At 50.2% G+C, this 19,743-nt stretch overlaps 1 protein-coding gene across 2 annotated transcripts; it reads left to right on the top strand.

Annotated features, from left to right (window-relative positions):
• The first annotated feature begins 3,296 nt into the window (after positions 1 to 3,296).
• Positions 3,297 to 16,951, top strand: SYNGR1 (synaptogyrin 1). Of its 2 annotated transcripts, none has more exons than XM_042837861.1 (4): positions 3,297 to 3,395; positions 10,560 to 10,797; positions 11,272 to 11,417; positions 13,184 to 16,951. In XM_042837861.1, exons 1-4 carry the CDS (start codon positions 3,297 to 3,299, stop codon positions 13,400 to 13,402), a joined length of 702 nt encoding a protein of 233 aa, XP_042693795.1. In that variant the 3' UTR covers positions 13,403 to 16,951. The 2 variants fall into 2 exon arrangements, with proteins under 2 accessions (XP_042693795.1, XP_042693796.1); XM_042837862.1 differs by having other exon boundaries at positions 12,557 to 13,276.
• Positions 16,952 to 19,743: the final 2,792 nt, after the last annotated feature.

Here is a 19,743-nt window from a genome sequence, read left to right as displayed (position 1 = left end):
TCCTAACAGAAGCGTAGCAGCCTCTCACATGCAGATGTGGCCTTCATATGCATCCACAGAATCATGGAGGTTGGAAAACACCTTTAAGATCACCTGGTCCAACCGCCAGCCCATCCTCACCATGCCCACTGACCATGTCCTCAGTGCCACATTCATACAGCTCTGGAACACCTCCAGGGACGGTGACCCCACCATGAATGCACAGCTCACCTCTCCCATAGCAGTGTCCTGGAAAAAGAATGGCACTGGCACGGCCTACTGCTCCTTTGCTTGCATGTTGGGTGGTATCAGGAGCAGGAAGCAGCCAGACTGTTGTGAGCTTTTCAGCCTGTGGAGCTGCAAGTTGCACCAGGAGAGGCTCATATTGGATATTAGGAAAGATTTCCTCTCTGAAAGAGTGGAGCTGCAGTGGCACAGGCTGCCCAGGGAGGTGGTGCAGTCACCATCCCTGGAGGTGTTCCAGAGCCATGTGGATGTGGCACCGAGGGACGTGGTCAGAGGACGTCAGGGGGGTGGGCCAGGTGATCTTAGAGGTCTTTTCCACCCTCAATGATTTTATGAAATGCGGGAGAATATGAGGCAGGGAGCAGCAGGAGCTTTGCTAGCATTAGTTTGTAACTTGCCCACCAGCATCCATGAGAACGGAAAGCCCAAGGCAGAGGCGGGTTGTGCTTCTGGAAGCTTTATGCAAAGCTACCCACGGTTGTCACAGCATAACAAAGTTTGCTGAGCCAGCTTGGAAATATGAATTAGCTGAATTTTATGAATTAGTTTTGGATATGTTTAGTTTTCTTCCACAGCAGTGAATTTACAGGGCAGCCAATGAAGAGTGCCTTAGGTAAAAGCGTTGAAGCAAATAAGTCTTTCCTGGAATGAAGCTTCTGTAACAGAACCATGAAAAAAAAAAAAATTAAATACCTTGCTGAATTTATTGAAAACGTGTGTATACACATACAGACAATGTTATATTTTCATTAAAAAAAAAAAGAGAAGTATATAGTAAAACACCTGCAACTTCTTGAATGAATCTCCTAATAATCTGTAACTCAAACAGTGCTTGACAAATCTTCATCACACTTTAAAAAAAAAAGATGTTAGGCAATGTGAAGAAACAGAGGAACAACAAAGAAATGGAAACACGATATTTAAAAATTCATAAGATAAAATAGGTTTTCCTGCTAACATTGGCACCCGTTTTGCTTATTTGCATATCTTAAAACACCAAGGGAGATCAAATAAATTCCTTCTCGCAGGGATACATTCTCAAGCAGATAGTGTGTTCTCCAGGAACTGTGTCCCACTGTGTATTTCCATGGCGCACGGTACAACGCAGCTCCAAATTCAATTAGGGCCTCTCTGTGCTACTGCTGAATTAGTAATAGACAACATCAACAACGTAAGTGCTAAAGTTATGCCTCAGAAGAGGAACTAAAAATAAGGCTTACTGTGGGACCTGTCTGGAGATCTTATCATTCATACTGTACACACATTATTTCTCTTGCTCCATGTACTGCTGATGCTGGCTCTGCTGTTCCACAGAAACATCAGCACAGGGGTGAAACACAGATGAAACCTGAACAGGAAGGGAGATGGAGGATGGAAGCTAAATTATTCACTTTCCCTCTGTGGGCACCAGGAAATCGGATAGGACCAGGCTGCTGAAACTCAGACTTCCCTAGACCTGAAACGGTGTGAGTGCCATTGCAGGATTTGACACATGACTCTGGCTGAAATATGACCTGAAGTGGCTCTGATCCTTGGTGTGGGGTTGTAGGCTTGTCATCTTTAATCCCAAGTGCTACCTGGACAGTAAAAGCACAAGGAACCAGTCACTGCTTGCAATAACAATGGTCAGTGTGTGGCTGTCATGTTTTTTACGTGGTTGAGACACAAGACACCTACCCTGTGGATGGAAAACAAAGGGAGTAGGGAGCTCCAGGGCAGGTGACAAAAACAGCTTGATTGAGGTCCCAAAGCTTGTAATTCTGGGGCTGGGTGGCTGAGACATGAGGAGTGTCCTGCAGGGAGATCACTGGGGCAGCATCCTGTAGGCTGGTGGTGTCCCCTGGGCCAGCCACTTGCTCCCTGCACACACCTCTTGCCAAAGCCACCTGTATTCCCACTGCTGGGATGCTGATGGCAGCAGAAGGGCTGCACATTATGGTTATCCCGAGTTACTGCAAACATTAATTAAAGAGTTGAAGCAAACACCGACCTATAGAGCCAGATCCTGCTCTGAGAGCTAAAGACAAAGCACAGCTGGGTCACGTTGCAGGGCTGGCTCATAGGTTCTGCCAAAAACACAAGCCCATGCTTGGAGCAAGCTGAGCACGTTCCCCATGGAACTGGTTGTGTTCAGGCATGACCTGGAGGTGACAGGCCCAGAAGCGGTCCGACCTGTCATGCTGCTTCATCAGCCTTTGAGCTCAGTTTCTCAGAAGAGCTGGAGGTGTGGTTGGCCCAGTGGAGATGTGGTGCAGAGTTTTGTCTTCACACAATGAAGGGCCACCCCATACCTGCCACCATTTTGTAGGGATGCTTCATTATCTAGGGGGGGGCTATAAGAGGGGGACAGAATCTGTAGCAGGGTCTGTTGGGATGGGACAAGGGGAAATGGTTTCGAATTAAAAGAGCAGAGATTTAGATTGGATAAAAGGAAAAAGGTGTTTATGTTAAGATGGTGAGGCACTGGCACAGGTTGCCCAGAGAGGTGCAGATGTCCCATCCATAGAGAATTTCAAGGTCAGGCTCGAGGGTCTCTGAGCACCCTGATCGAGCTGTGGGTGTCCTGTTCATTGCAGGGGAGTTGGAGCAGATGGCTTTTAAGGGTCCCTTCTATCTCAAACCATCCTATGATTCTCTATGACGGAGAGGAGAGCGCGGGCACCTCGCTGACAGCTGTGACATCTCCCAGATGCCCCCCAACAGCCCAAGCCTCTTCCCACTCCCCTCAGAGGTGGCTGACGATTGGGGACACCCCCAAAAGCGTCCCAAACCCTAATGCTAACTGCCTAAGAGCGCATCACCGCGGGAAACGCGGGCCCACGCGGGCTGGAGCGGCGGGAGGCGAGGTGGGATCTGCTCTGTAAGCTCTCCGCTTCAGAGCTCCGCGCGCGGCCGCAAGACAGGAGGGAGGTGGGGGGGAGTGCGCGCTCGCGTGCGGCGCGGCCCCGCGGCGGGAGCGCGCGGCTCGCCTCCTCCGCCGCCGTGCTGCCAGGCGCGGCGCTGCCCGGCTCGGCACGGCACAGCACGGCCCCGCCGAGCCCCCCGCGCAGCACCACACCGCGGGCCCCGCCATGGACGGGGGCGCCTTCGGAGCGGGGAAAGCCGGCGGCGCCTTCGATCCGCAGGCCTTCCTCCGGCAGCCGCACACGTTGCTGCGGCTGCTCTCCTGGGTGAGGCCGCGGCACGGAGCGGGGGGGAGTGGGACGGGGGTGCGGGGCGCAGCGGCGGGGCCCTCTGCTCCCCCCGCGCATGCATGTGCGTGTGTGTGTGCGGTTATATAATACAGATTATCGTGTTGCTTTGAATGTTATATATGCTGTAATACGTATTGCTTGTCATCCGTGCGTGCACGCATAGCTCTCCGCATGTATTGGAGAGGCATATCCGCGCACACGCACGTCTCCATAGGGATCCGTCTCCATCCATAGACATGTATCTGCATGCCCGCGTCTGCCTTCAGGTGTGCTGATCTCCGTACGTAGCTCCATTCATATGCATACAGCCCCATAGATGCACAGCCATAGGTACGCAGATGTGCAGGGACATAGGGCCACACATGGGGCCGTGCGGGGTGAGAGCGCTCTACTGCAGCCCTGGGGAGCAATGGGGCGAGCCGGGATGGGCTCTCCGTCCATCTCCATCTGCTTGGGGGATCTATGTGTTCTTCCGCCTGGCTGGGGGGTTTATGGGATGCGGGGTACCAGCAGGCTGGAGGTGATGCCTTGGGGTATACAGAGTGGCAGAGGTGAGCTTGAGGGAGTCTGTGCTCCCTCCTCTTCCTTTCCCCTCTCAGTCTGCTGCTCTTCCTAATGCGTTCCCCCATCCTATGGCTGCCGGCCCCACGCGTCTCCGTACGAAGGTCATTGGGATTAAGGCAGCGAGCTGCGGCAGGAGCCGGCGCGGGAGAGATTGAGGTCTGGGTCAGGAGCGGAGGAGGGAGGAGGAGAGAGGGCACGAGTGTGCTGGCACCCACGGGGCAAAATAAATGAAATAAAATGAAATAAGCACCGAAGCGGGAACGGAGAATTGAAGCTGGGTATGGGGCTGCTGTCTGTCCCTCAGGGTTCTGCGACGTGTGGGTGGCTGTAAAGCCCTGGGATGGCTGAGGATGTCATTAATGCAGGTGTCTATCCATCTGTCCGTATGTCTGGATTCACTGACATCAGGCTTGGGGCTGAGATGGGGTGCACAGCCCCATCCCTTTGCCTGCCCAAGTATGATGGACGGAGTGTGACCTACAAAGGCTCTCCCGCTTCTAATCTCTGTGGCAGAATTTCCTCTCTCTTTCTCTCTCTCTCTCTCACCCTCTCTGCCTTTCTTTTTTTTTTTTTTTTTCCTTCATGACTTCATTTGAGCACTGCGGGGTTCTGGCTTCTCAAAGGTGAGACAGAGAGAGAGCAGGTTATCTGTATTTTTATTAGGCACCTGCTCTGCTCCAGAGTATCTCTGTGCTCCCTGAGCCCACAGCAAGGAGAACGTTCTGGGGACCAGCATCTCCCCATAACGTTCCCCTATGGCTGCTGTTCTGACCTTGGCAGAGGACAGGATGGGGCTCACAAGCCCTGCACAATACTGAGGAGGTCACATCCATTGTGGGTCAGCCAAGACCTGGCAAGGTGGTCCTGAGTGGCACATCTGCCTTTTCTCTCCCCAGCCATGGATTCCTCCGCCTACTTTTCCTGGCCAGGGAGCCACAAGCTGCCTCCCATGTATTTAGTCCTGAATTTGTCTTTGAGTCTTGAGACCATGAAGGGTTCTAATGGGTGTTGAAGTCCTGTCTCAAGTTGTGACTAGCACCAGAACCGTTATAGAATCATAGAATCATTGAGGTTATTTCTAACCTCTAAGATGTCTTAGTCCAGACATTAGCCCATCCTCACCTTGCCCACTAACCAGTGTCACATGGTTCTTGAGCACCTCCAGGGCCCTTCCATGAATTGGTGTAATTTCACTCAAAAAATACAAGTTCATGGTTGTTTTGCCCTTCTCACTCCCTGTGGGAGGGAGTTCAAATGCTCAAGGCTGGAGGCTCCATGTAGCCACTTTCATGTGATGAGCTTTAACAAGGAGCAGAACATCCCATGGTTGCTTCCCAAGGAAGTGACCTTGTGCTTGGGTCATGCCCTGTAGCAAACTTGGTTGCGACATCGAGGTGTGGATGAGTGTAGGGCGTTGTACCAACAGGTGGCCATGCTGGCTTTTGCCAGCAGTGGAGGGCCATGGGGTCAGGAGCAGATGAGCTGGCAGAGGAGGAAGGGACGGGGTATATTTGGAAAGGAGGATGCTAAGCTGTGGCAAAGGCTAGCAATTCTGGAGAGCCCATCCAGCGAGCTCAGATTACTTAGATGCTCTGGAGGCTTTTTTAAGGCATTACTCCCCATACTGCCTCTTTGCTTATGGCTGACTTTGTCCAAAATAGTACCTGCTAAGCAAAATTTTCCACTCGTGATTTGCTCAGAGCTGGCCAACAGAGCAGCTCGACACCAACGGAAGGATGCAACGCTCAGGCTTTGAACATAGCACCAACTCCATAAATAAGTAAAGTGTGAACTGAAACGCTGTCCTAGCATTGGAGCAGATGAGTCTGGGGCCAACTGCAGTCCCCACCTTATTCCTGCCCTTACTATGTGCACCTTGGATGGCTTTGGCTGCCATGGCCACTGTGTGCTGGTAGGACTCATGGTGAGATGAGGATTTTGGGAATAGGGCACCAGGCTGTGCCAGCAGAAGGGTAGTGGATGTGTGCAGCCAGTTTGGGGCTGAGTATGGCATGTAGTGCTTTTCCCAGCACAACACTGCCAGGAAGGATCTTGGAGCCAAAGCAAATGGCTGTGGTTGCTCTGAAATAAAAGTGAATCCTTCCAGAGGGTCCTGAGGGCCAGACCCTGATGGAGAAAAGTGTGCTATGTGGTCCCAGCATGTTGGAGGAGAGGTGACGGTGGTCAGCAGAAGGGTTAATGGTGAACAAAACCTGCCTGGCAGGGAAAGCCTTGCTCTGATCCCAGGGCAGGAATTAGGGATGTGGAGCTGCTCCCCCCAGCATCACCTGCTCCAGCTCAGCCGAGAGGCGGGTGCCACATGGCTGCTGGCCAGGACTGCCTCCAGGAGCTGAGAAAAGAAGGGGGGATTCACAGGGGTGGGCAGTGCTCTGGGATCAGGGCTTACCAGAATGCTGGGAGTTAAACAGAGGCCTTCTGCTTTCAGGCTGCTGCTCCCACGTGCACCCAAAGCCGCGTGTGTTTTTCTTCAAAATGAGCTAAATTCAAGCAGATTTAACGATGGGGATGATAATAATAATCCACGTCTATACAGGCCTCTCTGATGCTTTCCAGAAGCTGTGTTTGCGGGTGAATGAGTGCAGATGAAAACCCCATCATCTCCTCAGTTTGCTCTCTTCCTCATCCTCGTGTTTTTAAATAGATTTATTCTTGCTCGTTGCTGCCAGATCAGCATGGGAGAGGTCATCGCTTTGTTCTGCCTGAGGTGGATTGGATTTGAAGTCCCACGGGTGATGTTATGTCACTGAACTGTTTCCTCTCCCTAATGGAATAAAGCAGGGGAGGAAGCAGCAGGGCTCATGGCTGGAGGACACCCTAACTCAATAGCCTTGTCCCTGCTCAGGCTGTCATAGGTCTTTTGGGGAAGAAACTGTGGCAAATTCCTGGGAGGAGGTGCTGGAAAATCCCCGCAGGGTGCCGGGGCACATCACATGATGCCTGGGGATGGGGATGGGCGCATTGCACAGACCTCACATGATGCTCAGCAGGTTCTGCCTAGCCAGAGCAGATCCGACAGGATTTAAACAAGGCTTTGTATGGTGGGATGCAGTTCATTTTTTGGTTCCTCTGTCTGTGTCAGCTGTACAAGGTGCCTGGCTCTGGGCTTCCCTGGATGCTACCAGGCACTTGCAGTGGAAAATGAGGGTGCTGTAGTCCAACAGATAATGAGGAATGGCAGTGCACAGGGGAAGGAGGGTGGCTGGCATTTCTTTTTAAGTGATGCAGATGTGCTGATGACAGAAACATAAACGCTTTATTCTTGCAGGCTTGTGGTGCTTTGTTTATAATCCAGGCAGGCATTCACACTGCACCTGCTGCCTGGATTATCTTGGCACATGCACAACTTGTGCAACCTAGGAAATATTGAGTATTTAATTGGTCTGAAATGCCTTGCAAAGACAGTGAGCTTCCACCCACCACCTGTGCCAAAGACACAGCTGGGGTTAAGCGTGCAGTAAAACTTCTGGATTCAGTCCCCAGGGGAGTGGCACCAAGGTAAGGAGACATCTTGCCAAGCTTCTCTTCCCAATCTGTGGAATGGCCTTAAGGTAATGGTCTCAAATTGTGCCAGGAGAGGTTCAGGTTGGATGTTAGGAAAAGCTTCTTCTCAGAAGGAGTGGTGCTGCAGTGGCACAGGCTGCCCATGGAGGTGATGCAGTCACCGTCCCTGGAGGTGTTCCAGAACTGTGGATGTGGCACTGAGGACATGGGCATGGTGGGGATGGGCTGGCAGTTGGACCAGGTGATCCTAGAGGTCTTTTCCAACCAGTCCCTTCAGTCTCATGCATGCAGCTGATTCATCAGGAAGTGTTGACATGGACAGCTGTGAAGGAGCAAGTGCAAAAAAGAATCATTCTGCTGCTTTTGCTCAGGGAGAGCACTCCCAGGTCAGCAGCAAACCTGAAGATGAGAGATGTGTGTCAAGGCAGAGTCAGAGTAAACAGAAGTGTCTCTGGGGAGTAAGAGGTTCACTCAACCAAAAATGGACAAGCAGAGACTCAATGCAGCTTGTTGCAAAGGTTGGCCTGACTCGGACAATTGACATTTCACCATTTTTGAGCCCTGAACTGAAAGTGAACACCGGACTGTGTCTCTTTGGAATTTGTTCTCATCTTCCAAAGAGAAGGTATGCTTTCTGCCTAGTGCTGCAGAAAACCAGGCACCCACTTTGTAGCCCCAGTACCAGGAGGCTTACGCCTTAGTTGGTCATAGCATCATAAAAAATCATGAAGGCTGGAAAAATCACCAAGGTCATCTAATCCTACCATAGTCATGTGAGCCCTGGGAGCACCTGGATCTCATCTCCAGGAGATGGCCCTGCTGTAAGTCAGAGGAACACAGCAACTACTGCAAGTGATGCCAGGCAGATCAGCCAGCCCTGCTGGCAGTTAAGGTGTGCAAGGTTTCCCAATGAAAGACCATGTGTGCAATTGTCAGCAATTTTGCTGCCTTTCTCAACCATTCAGACCAAAATTTTGAAGACAAAACTTTGCTTCAGGAAGAAATAATTTTTACTGGCTTTTGTTTTTCATGGCGATTTGAGTAAAGGAACAGTTTTCATTTTCAAATAGAAGAAGGAGGAGGGCAAATCAGTCATTTTATTTCCTAGCATAAAAATCTCTTTCAAAGAAACCATGTGGTCCCAATGGTTAGGAGCAGGATCCCCATCTATGTCATATTGCTGTTAAAAACACACCCAGGGTCAGCAATCCAAATGGGACTGAATGATGAGCCTTTGGGTGAAAAAAAACAACACTGGAATCAGTAGATACATGTTCAAGCTTGGCAGCTGCATTGTGGCCAGTTGAGAGCTGTCAGGGCTAGTGAATGGGGTTCCTCTGGTTCTTGGAATCATAGAATCATGGAATTATTGAGGTTGGAAAAGGCCTCTAAGATCACCCGGTCCAACCACCAGCCCATCCCACCATGCCCACTGACCACGTCCCTCAGTGCCACATCCACACAGCTCTGAAAGACCTCCAGGGATGGTGACTGCACCACCTCCATGGGCAGCCTGTGCCTCTGCAGCACTGCTCTTTCAGAGAAGAAATCCCTCCTAATGTCCAACCTGAACCTCCTCTGGCACAATTTGAAGCCATTCTCTCTAGCTCTGTTGCTGTTCCCTGGGAACAGAGGCCAACCCCACCTCACTGCAGCCTCTTTCAGGTCACTGTAGAGAGTGATGAGGTCTCAAGCTTCCTCCAGACTGAACAACCCCAGTTCCCTCAGCTGCTCCCTGTCAGACTCGTGTTTCAGACCCCTCACAGCTCTGCTGCCCTTCTCTGGACACACTCTAGGGCCTCCATGTCTTTCTGGTAGTGAGAGGCCCAAAACTGAACACAGCACTTGAGGTGCAGCCTCACCAGTGCTGAGTACAGGGATGCCACTGGCCAAACAGCAGAGATCTGGGCTATGGGCCGGAGACATCCACCCCACCGGTGGGAAATCATTGAGTCATAGAACTGTTTGGGTTGGAAGGGACCTTAAAAGTTAAATCCACTCCCTGCCCTGAGCAGGTCTGCCCCCTACAAGATCAGGCTTTCCAGAGCCCCATCTAACCTGGGCTTGAGCACTTCTAGAAATGGGATATTCACAGCTTCTCTAGGCAGCCTGAGACTGTGTATGGGCTTGGTGTTTATCAACACTTAATTTTCCCTGCACTCACCAAGCTGCTGCTTTGCTTTTTGGGTTGTCTTGAGACCTAAAGATCTCAAGACACCTTGCGAAGAGAAACTTGTGCATGCTGCCTTCATCTCTCTCCTTCCTTCCTTTTCTCTTCCTTCCTTTCTTTTCCTTACTTCTTCCTCCTGCTGCGTGAGATGGCTGGCCACGCAGCAGGAGGAAAGGCTAATTCGATGAGCAAAGATTAAACTGGCAGGTGTGGATTATGGCATCTCTGCCTCATCCTTAATTCTACCTGATAGAACATAATGCGCTGCTGCAGTGTTGTTGGTGGGTAGGGAAGACTCCTGGTGCTTCTGCAAAATCTGTGGGGAAGGTTAGAATGTGTCATGGGCTGGGCTGAAGCAGGGCAATGGGGAGAGGGGGGCTTATGTGCAAGGAGATGGGGAGAGCAGGAGCCTATGGGTCAGCAGGAAGAGCTGGGGCTGTGGGAAGGCGAAGAAGGAAAGGAGCACAGTAGCCAGATGGATAAAATTGGAGCATAAATGTGTAGTGAGACAAGGAATTCCTAGAAGGGAAAGGAGTGGGTGGGAAAATAAGTGCAGACTAAGCGGATTTCTGCTGCTGGGAGCCCTTGCACGCAGGCACCCGCACCCAAGCTGTATCTGCATTTACACTGTGCATCGCCTCACTGCGTGTCTGCGGGAAGCCGCCCTTCCTCCAGGCTGAGGCTGCTTCATGTTGGTTTGGATCAAATGGATGAACAGACTCCATCTAGATGTGCCCTATTTTAAGCTAGTCCTCTGAAATCAAATAAAACCACCTGTGCTAAACTGCCACAGTTGAGGAGAGGCAGCGGGATGGGGGCTCATCCAAGTTCCGTGGAGCTCATCCAGAGCAACCTGCGCTGATGTCCCCCTGCCTGTCCCCCAGGTGTTCTCCATCGTGGTGTTTGGCTCCATTGTCAATGAGGGGTATGTGAACCGCCTGGACGAATCAGAGGAGCACTGCATTTTCAACCGCAACCGCAACGCCTGCAACTATGGCATTACCGTGGGTGTCCTCGCCTTCCTCAGCTGCCTTCTCTACCTGGCTCTGGATGCCTACTTCCCACAGATCAGCAGCGTCAAGGACCGCAAGAAGGCAGTGCTCTCAGATATCGGCGTCTCAGGTGTGCTTCCCAAATGGCTTTCTCTGCCCTTTCCCTGCTGTCTTGCTGCTGATGGTGGGCTGCTGCCAGATCCCTGGCGTTCCCCATCCTGATAGCTGTGCAGGATCTTCTCCAGCCCTGAAGGTTAGATCAATTTACCTAGATCCCTACATCCGCAGTGGTGTGATGGAACCACAAGTGGAGCAAGAGCACAGCATCTGAATTTGTCAAGGACTTCTGTCTTCCAAGATGGTTCATGTTTAGCCTAGCAGTCCCACATGCAGCCAACAGGGCAGAAAAGGAGAGGGACCCAGCGCAGCTTGATATGATACCTCAGTGAACCTGCAAGCTCATTTGGGCTTAGAAAGCCCTCATGACCAACACATGGCCCAGTTTGCAGCATGATGATGGGTTGCTTGGGGTTGTAGTTTGCAGATCAGTGTGATGTGTTTATGTTCTGCTCACACGCAACTTCTTGATCTCTGTCCCCTGAAGCATTTTGGGCATTCCTCTGGTTTGTTGGCTTCTGCTTTCTGACTAACCAGTGGCAAGCTTCAAAAGAAGAAGACAACCCAATGAACGAGGGAGGAGACGCAGCCCGAGCAGCCATCACATTCTCATTCTTCTCCATTTTCACCTGGGTGAGTAAAGCAACCACAATGTCAGTTTGAGGCTCTTCTGCAATTGTACTGGGGGGAATGGGAGGTAACAAGATAAGTGATTCCTTCTGGAAATGACATGGCCTTGGGGAAGGAAATGGAGGAGCAGAGGCAGTTAGGAGGGAAGCCTAATGTGGTGTTTTCGGGCTGCACGGCTCCTTTATACCACTTTCTCCTCCTCTAAAGAACAGGGGAAGAAAATGCATTGGAAAAAGCTGCTTGGCTGAAATAAAGACAAGGAGATCACTCACCAGTTACAGTCACGGGCAGAACAGGCTCAGCATATGAAGATTAATAGCATTTGTTGTCTACTAATAATAGATTGTAGCAGTGAGAACTAAAAGTGAACTAAAAATACCTTCCTCCCCATCTAACCCACCTACCTCCTCCTCCTCAAGCAGCACAGAGGGTGGGGATGGGAGCTGTGGTCAGTCTATACCACTGTCATCTCCATGGTCATTCCATGCCCCTGCTGCACATGGGCCTTCCCCTGGAATACCATCCTTTCCAGACTGACCCCACGTGGGCTTCCCACGGGCTGCAGCTTTCCAAGCATTGCTCCAACATGGCTCTGTAGTATGAGGCCCATCCTTCAGGAGTTGCTCCAGCATAGGTCCCCACGGGCAGCAGCTCCATTGCACTTTCCTGTCCATGAAAGGATTTTGAACAGCACTTGTAGGTCACTGAGGCTAAGCAGAGAAGGGAGCTGCAGGCTAGGGGCTCACATGAAATGTCCTCAGTGGCCACAAGAGGCTGCAGTCACATCTCTCCCATCTCTAGGGATGCAGTCTGCACCTGTGACTGCAGTAGTTGGGCACTGCACCGAGGTGGGTGGCAGTAGACACAAGGGACAGCAGTGTGACCCCCACCTTGAGAGCCAAAGACAAGCAGCAGCATTCCTCAAGCTCCAGCAGAAGGCATGTTGGGAACCAAGCCTTGTGCAAGGACCCTTTTGGAGAGGGGTGTTTGCAGCACTTGCAGGGTCCTCCTGGACACATGAGCTGCGTGTGCTTGAAGGCATCCTCTTCCCTGGATCTTTGTGTTTGTTTTTCAGTTTCATTCAAATGCTCTGTTCTGATCTTTCTCACTGATCCTCCTCCCACCCCTCTCTCTCCTCACAGGGCTTCCTTGCCTTTCTGGCTGTCCGACGGCTTAGAGACATTACTTTTCAGGAAGAATACAACACACTATTCCCCAACTCCCCATCCTTGCTGCCTTAATGCCCCTCAGTGACGAGGAGCCTGGGGACAAGGGCTGCAGACGGAGGAAGCTGTTGAGCACTTGGCTCCATCTGTGTGTTCCTCCTTGGCCCCTTCTCTCCCTCAGTCTAACTAATGCTGCGTAACACTCGTGCCTTTCTTTTAATGACTGTTCATGTCTCAGCCAGAAGATGCCTTCTGCCCCCCATTGCTGTGTCTTCTCTATTCCTGCCAGCCCTCATTCCCCAAACCCTGCCCCCACGGGCAGCTCATAGCCTGCCAGACCACTCACCTCTGCAGGGGATGCCCTGAGAAGACTGCTGGAGTCCAAGTGCCCACGTGCCCCTGCTAACAGCCCCATCCCATATCCCTCCTCTTCTCCCTGCCAAGGGATCGGTGCTTTCTGTGGGATTGTCTCCATATGGGCTTCACACACTAACCTGTAACCATGACTAACCTCCCTTTTGTTTATTTCTCTCTCTCGGCACGCTCCCCTTTCTCTCTTTCCCGTCCCCTCTCTGCCTCCCATCTCTCTCCATCCTCCTGAAGGTTGGCCAGGCGTTCCTGGCGTATCAGCGCTTCCGGCTGGGTGCCGACTCGGCCCTCTTCTCCCAGGACTACATGGACCCCAGCCAGGACTCCGGCATGCCTTACGCTCCCTACACGAACGAGGAGGATGCGACGGATGCGGTGGGGACGTACCAGCAGCCCCCTGCAGCAGATGCTTTTGACACCGAGACACAGGGGTACCAAACGCAGAACTACTGAGCCGCCGATGCCCCTTCCCCTTCCCCTTCCCCTTCTGCTCTCTTTCCCACTGCCGGCAGCGAGCCGAGGCACAAGCCAGACACGTGCGTAGTGGCACAGGAGGTGGCTCTCAGCTATGCTCCAGCCTTCTGGGTCATCTGTTTTTATTTATTGTTTTTAACAAAAAGAAAAAATGCTCCCCATCGCCTCTTCCCCTTCCTCCCCCCAGAACTACCCGGCACCAAACTGTTCCAAAATCTGGCACCGAGCGAGGCTTCCCCCTTCCCCCATCTGTGTCTTCCTTGGAAGAGAGAAGGAAAGAGGAGCTACAGCAGAGGTGGAAGGAAAGAATTGACAGGAAGCAGGATATTCATAGGCGAGGTGGTGCTGCTACATGCTGCAGTGCTGCTCTCTGCTGCAGGAGCATCTGAATTGGCTCAGGGAGGGGAGGGTGGAAGGGCAGGCTGAGCTGGCATGCAGACATGCGAGGATAGAGGGAGGGATGGGGAGAGAGAGTACTCTTCACTGTGAGTCAGGGGATGCTTTGTTTGGAGAAGTTTTGGTGAGACAGAATGGGATAGGAAAGAGGAATATTTGCGGGTACAATCAAAATCCAGTGTTTTTCACAGGTTTTGCTGTAGATGAACGCAAGAGGGCTTGAGAGAGCAGAACAGGGAGGCAGTACCATGAGGGCCACTCCTCCATGCAGAGGTGTTTTCACTGCTTGGGTACTGCCACATCCCCCTCCCTTCCTCTGGCCAAACGTGCACATGGGAACAGAGCAGGAACCCCAAAAAGAAATGCAGCTGTTGTGTCCAGGCATCACATTGGGGTGCAGTGAGTGGTGGAGAGTCCAAAGGTGGTCTTCACCTCCCACTCAGTTGGGAAGGTCAGCAAAAATGGGAGAATTCCCTCCATTTCCACCCTCCAATTGTTTGGGGCCACAGTGGGTTCTGAACACTGGTCCTGCTTTACTTTAAGTTACCTTAGTGCTCCTGCAGCATCTGACATGTCTTTAAAGCCTCACCTAGGTGGCAGTAGTGTATCTCAGATAGAGCTCGTATTGACATTACTCCATACTTCTCACAATTTTGCTTCAAGAAACAGCTCTGGAAGCACAGTATTTATTCCAGGATAGAATTAATGTCAGTGCCTGGAAGTAAGGGATTGAGCAGTAGCTAGCTGGACCACTTCAGCACAGACATCTTTCAGAGCACAAGCAGTGGGCTATGTCTTGAGGAGCTCGTTCCCCTGGGTTGCCACTATGGTCCATGTGGCACTGGCCCAAGAAGCAGAGATCAAGAACAGATCCATCGCCTGCATCCACCGGTACTTTCCCCAAGCATTCAGCCTATTCCCTGTAGCATCTTTAGGAGCCAGGAGGACAGGATGCAGGTCTGGCAATGCAGACACCTCATCTGGAGGACACAGTCCTCTTTCATCCAGGTCACCAGTCCTCCTCCTAGCACTGCTCCTTTACAGCTGCCTCACATCAATGGAGAAAGAGTAGACAACATAGACAACACAGAGGTGCGGGTTGCAAGGGGAAGGAAGGACAGCTCTCCATTGCATGCAGGCATAGTTTCTGCCTGCTCCACACCTTTCTCTGTGGCTCTGAGCAAAAGCAATACTGTACATAGGAGGGATATTTTTCAGAGGGAAGCCCCTCAGGCTTTTTTTTCGATGGGATCAGCCTAATATTTAGGCTTGGGAAGGGGTTACTTTATTGAGAGATTCAGTGTGGGGGAAGCTCCTTCCAATCCACCTCTCTCACCGGGGGGAGAGAAAGGAAAGAATGGTGAGATGGAGGAGACAAACTAGTTGTACTTACCCAGAGTCATCTGTGTCATCCTCCATGCTTTCATTTTGGATGTGTGGGTTGGGTACCAAGAGGAGGATGCTATAAATAACAAGCTCTCAGCATGAAGATTTGCTGGGCTGCTGGGAATTGCCCATCACCTGTCCCATCTCATTGAGGTGAGGGTCCAGGCACATGAGAAGTACAGGCCATGAATGCAGGGGAGGGGGGTTTACCTGGGGTCTCTTTGATGGTGTAGCACGGAACAATCATCAGTGCCCCTTCCCCCAGCGGAGCTACACCGATGGCTAAACATCATGTGGGGGTGATCATGACAAAGCTTTTCTTTATCCTTTGCTTGCTTCCCTCATGTAAGCAGCTGGTGGGCTTCAGTGGCTTTGAGGTTGGACAAGCCTCCTCCTCAGCCAGCCCTTCAGTGGGACATGAGCCAGGTAGCTTCACACTGGGCTATTGCCCATCTTTGTCTCTTTCTTCCTTGCTTTGTGTTATGGCAGAGGCATTGGTATGGCAGGGGACTCTGTAACAATAGATGCTTGGGCACCTTCTTGTCTTTGCTCATGGGAGAAGGTGTACTCTTCTTGGCTTGACTTCCTTTGAGCCTTTGCAAGGGAGGGTTGGTGGTGGCAAACTTGAGGGTGGTACTCATCTGATTAGCACACTGCCTTTGAAAATGCAGTTTCAGTGGCATATGGCTGGCTCTGAGGAGATGGACCTATCTGAGGGGTTGGTTATCATATCTTGGGAACTTCTGATAAGGGGCTGCTGGTAATCATATGAAGGCCTGGGCACCTGGCTGGAACACGTCCCTTTTAGATCCTAAATGAGTGTGAGATCAGTCCCACTCTAGGGATTAGGAGATCAGAGGGAAGGCTGCATAAGCAAAACGATAAGAAGGCTTTCTTCCCTGCAGTGCCATTTGTCCGGATTACAGAGGATTACGCATCCCCTGTTGGGAGCAATGGCCCCTTGATGTCTTATCTTGCCGAGTCCCCAAATAAGGTACTTTTATGATAGCAGGGACTGCAAAGGTCAAAGGGGTAATGAAGCCTTGCCCCACCTCTACCGGTGGCTTCAGCATCCTGACATGCCCCCCATCCCTGCTCACCTACGTCCCTGCTACCTTGTTCATCACCTCATTACACACTACTCATTACCCGTCCCCTCTGTATTAGTCCTGGCAGTCCCTTCAGGGCAGGAGGGCAGTGTGTCTCCACACATTCAGGAGCACTCAGGAGGACCCAGGAAGGCAGTGTAGTGGGACAGTCTCCATTGGAGCGTTGACTCTGATCTCCAGAACAGGTACAAGGCAGGGAACCCAGCGAGGCAGCAAGTATGCATGTATCCTCATGCAGCAAGTCCAAACCATCCATCCAGACACCTCCCTGCTGCCCTTGTGGCATCCATCACACCATCTGGGCTGCCCTGCCCCTTCCCCTGACACATTACTGCCTGTGTATAGTATATATTATATATATATATGTATTTTAAAAGATGTATAATATAAAGCTATACATATATACGTATATACGATGACTCACGGATGGCCTGCCACATACAGGATCCCCTGAGTGGTCTTGTCTAAGCCTGAGTGTACCTTCACCCCTCCTCCCCTCGTCCCAGTCTGTCCTCAAATTCAACTACAGCAAACCCCGCCACCTCGGCACGTGTTTACAATATCCTATATATTTGTGGTTAACAAAGTGAAGGTGGTAACTACTGGTGTCTCAATAAAGTTACAACATTCAAAATAATGGAACGATATGAAAAATTGGTCTTGATTTTCTTGGCAATTGGATGGCTTTTCTAGCCCCAGAGGGTCTTGGGAGGCCTTCCTGCAGCTGGGACACAAGCCTGGGCACCTCAAGGAACAGGACTGCCCATGCCAACACTTCTTCCATTTGAACCCAGGATACACGGTCCTCCAGGTTTAGTGAAAATCGGCAGTATCAGTGCAGAGAGACCTAAATAGCTGCCCTTATTGAGAGAGACACTTGAGGAGGTGCTAAGAGTGGCTTGTTCTGCTTGGCTTGTTTGAAATCACACCTACCATCAAGTGTCCCTTATCAGGAGGAAAACATGAGAAGGAGCTTGAAGTACTGTATTAGGGGTTATTGTGAAACAGCTATAGTTATAGAAGGTATGGATGGGGGACATGAAAGAATACAGAATAAACATCACAATTTTCACACCCAGGGAAGAAGATCTGTTTATTACTTTGATGTGTCTTCTATTTATCTCTGTGTGACCACTGCTTGGGTGTCTAGCATAGCACACATTTTCAAAACATAATCAACTACTGGGAAACAAGAACTCTCAAGACACTGCTGACTGGGTTTAGTAATAGCTCAACACTGAAAAGGATATCATTGCAATTTCCTCTGTGACCAAAATAAAATTCAAACTATTATGTTTCACCAGTGCTTAGATAGAGCCTCCTTCTCATCCCCTTTTAATGCACCTATCACCTGAGTACCCAGATATCTAATGTGCCTACCCTTGTGTAGCCTGAGGACAGTAAGCACAGGCACGTGATGATCTACTGGCAGCATCCAGTCTTCCAGACTGTCTCCCCTCTTGGGTACACAGCTGAGACATACACCCTGTAGCTGCACCTAAGTGTACACCTAAATGTATTGATATACCCAGCCAACTCTTTCTTTGGACAAAGACCCTTCTTTCCCACCATCCTACTTTCGGGGGTGAAAGTGTTCTAGACAATACTAGAGATGCCATGCCCCCAGAAAGGCAAATGTCTTGACAAGAAGAGTTAACAACTCATGAGACCAAATGTTGCCAAAACCAAGCTTAAAGCTCTGCACAGAATCTCTTTTGCAGTGACAGCTCTTCCTCTCTATTGGGGGAGTCTCTGAGTGCCTACAACGGCACCATGATGGGGCTGCACCATGCTCCCTGCTCTCCACAGCACACTGGTCAATACTGTTTGTTCATCTTTTATCTGCTAGCCCAGCAGAGTGACTGGTGGAATGCTTCTTCCCTTTCTGCAGAGAAAACATTTGTAAAAACAGGAAGGCAGTAGTACGGCTTGGCACTAGAAATACTGTGCATATAATCCCTGTCATTGGGAACAGAAAAGCATGAGAAACAATAAGTACAAAGAGACAGAGAGAGAGAGGGAGGGATGAGAAATATGGGAGTTTAATGAGGGATAGGGAGCTAGAAATCTGGTACTCACTGAATCATGCCATTTGTTCATTGGTGCATGGATGAGGTTCAGTGACCAATATTCTGTATCGGTCTGTATCGGAGCTTGGGGAGATTTTTGCTGCATGAAAATATAGCATAGTAATTTCTGAGAAGATTTACTGAAGGTATAAAACATAAATAAAACAACAACAACAAAAAAAACAAGCTCCATCAATACAGCAGCAGAAACTGTTGCACTATTCCATTTTGTGAGTGCTGCATAAAGCTGTTGATCTCTGCAAGCAGGTATTCATGAGGCAGCATGAGAGCTTCAGCAGCACTTTCCATCGGAAGATTGCAAAAGATTGGACAGATATGCATTTAGCATTGCAAGCAGCCTTCTTGGGCAAATCCTACTGTTCTCATTTTGCAGACTAAGTAGTTAAGGGCCTTGTTCAAGGTTAGGGTGGAGGCTCAGTGACAGTGCCACAGGAACATCCTGAAGCTGACACAAATAATTTCACCAAGACAAAATGTTTTGTATCAGCTCTGCGTTCCAGCCCAAACACAGAGGAGAAAATAAAACAGGATGACAATGGTCAGTGACCATGAGTTGCAGCCAGACATTTAAATTAGGAACAGGACAAACATGCAGACTCCACTCTTGTTAGTCTCAGAACACGCTTAACAAGAGCACAGCAGTAACTCTTAACTCCCCAGTCCTGCAATGTGATACACATGGGCGGTCACTGAGCACACTGGAAGCCTTGCTGATATCAGTGGTGCTCTGTGCAAGGACAGGGGCTGCCTGAGCTCACCAAAGTGCATGACTGCAACCTTGAATGTCATTAAATAAGCATAAGCTTTTGCTGCAATGCTGAAAAAGTGACATTGTGTTTTAAAGCAGATGAACTTGCCTGTTGTGTTTGAGCAGTGCAGACAAAGCTGTTCTACACGGATTTCAGCAGCATAAGGAATTCTTGACCCTGTAAGAAAACAGATCTCTATTAGAACAAAAACCATCCACTCCACTTTTAATTTTAATGCAGATTTGAACACCCTTCCTGGAATTATTTCTACCGACTCACAGTTTTACCCACAGGAATATTTTAAATGTCATTGTTGAAACCAAGCTTAGACATAAAGCTAAACATGTAGAAACCTGTGTGTAGACTGAGGTTGTAAATCTAGCATTTGATTCCGTATTTCAACAGTATAATCTTTAAAAATAATTTTTAAAAAAGCCTGCATACCTAAGGCTGCCAGAATGGCTGAATTTCTGTCAGTCTTGTGTGAAAGGAAAGAGTGGGAAATTTTTGTAGATTCGGAAGACAGAGAAGCACCAAAACAATAAACAAAGGATTTAGAGGAAAAGGAGCTGGAATCCTCGGACAGGATC

Source organism: Centrocercus urophasianus, unplaced genomic scaffold (assembly GCF_019232065.1).
Source record: "Centrocercus urophasianus isolate 14NV4802_14NV808 unplaced genomic scaffold, USGS_Curo_1.0 seq_73, whole genome shotgun sequence".
NCBI lineage: Eukaryota > Metazoa > Chordata > Aves > Galliformes > Phasianidae > Centrocercus > Centrocercus urophasianus.
Note: the sequence above shows the minus strand (reverse complement) of the source record. Positions and strands in the feature narration are given on the sequence as shown.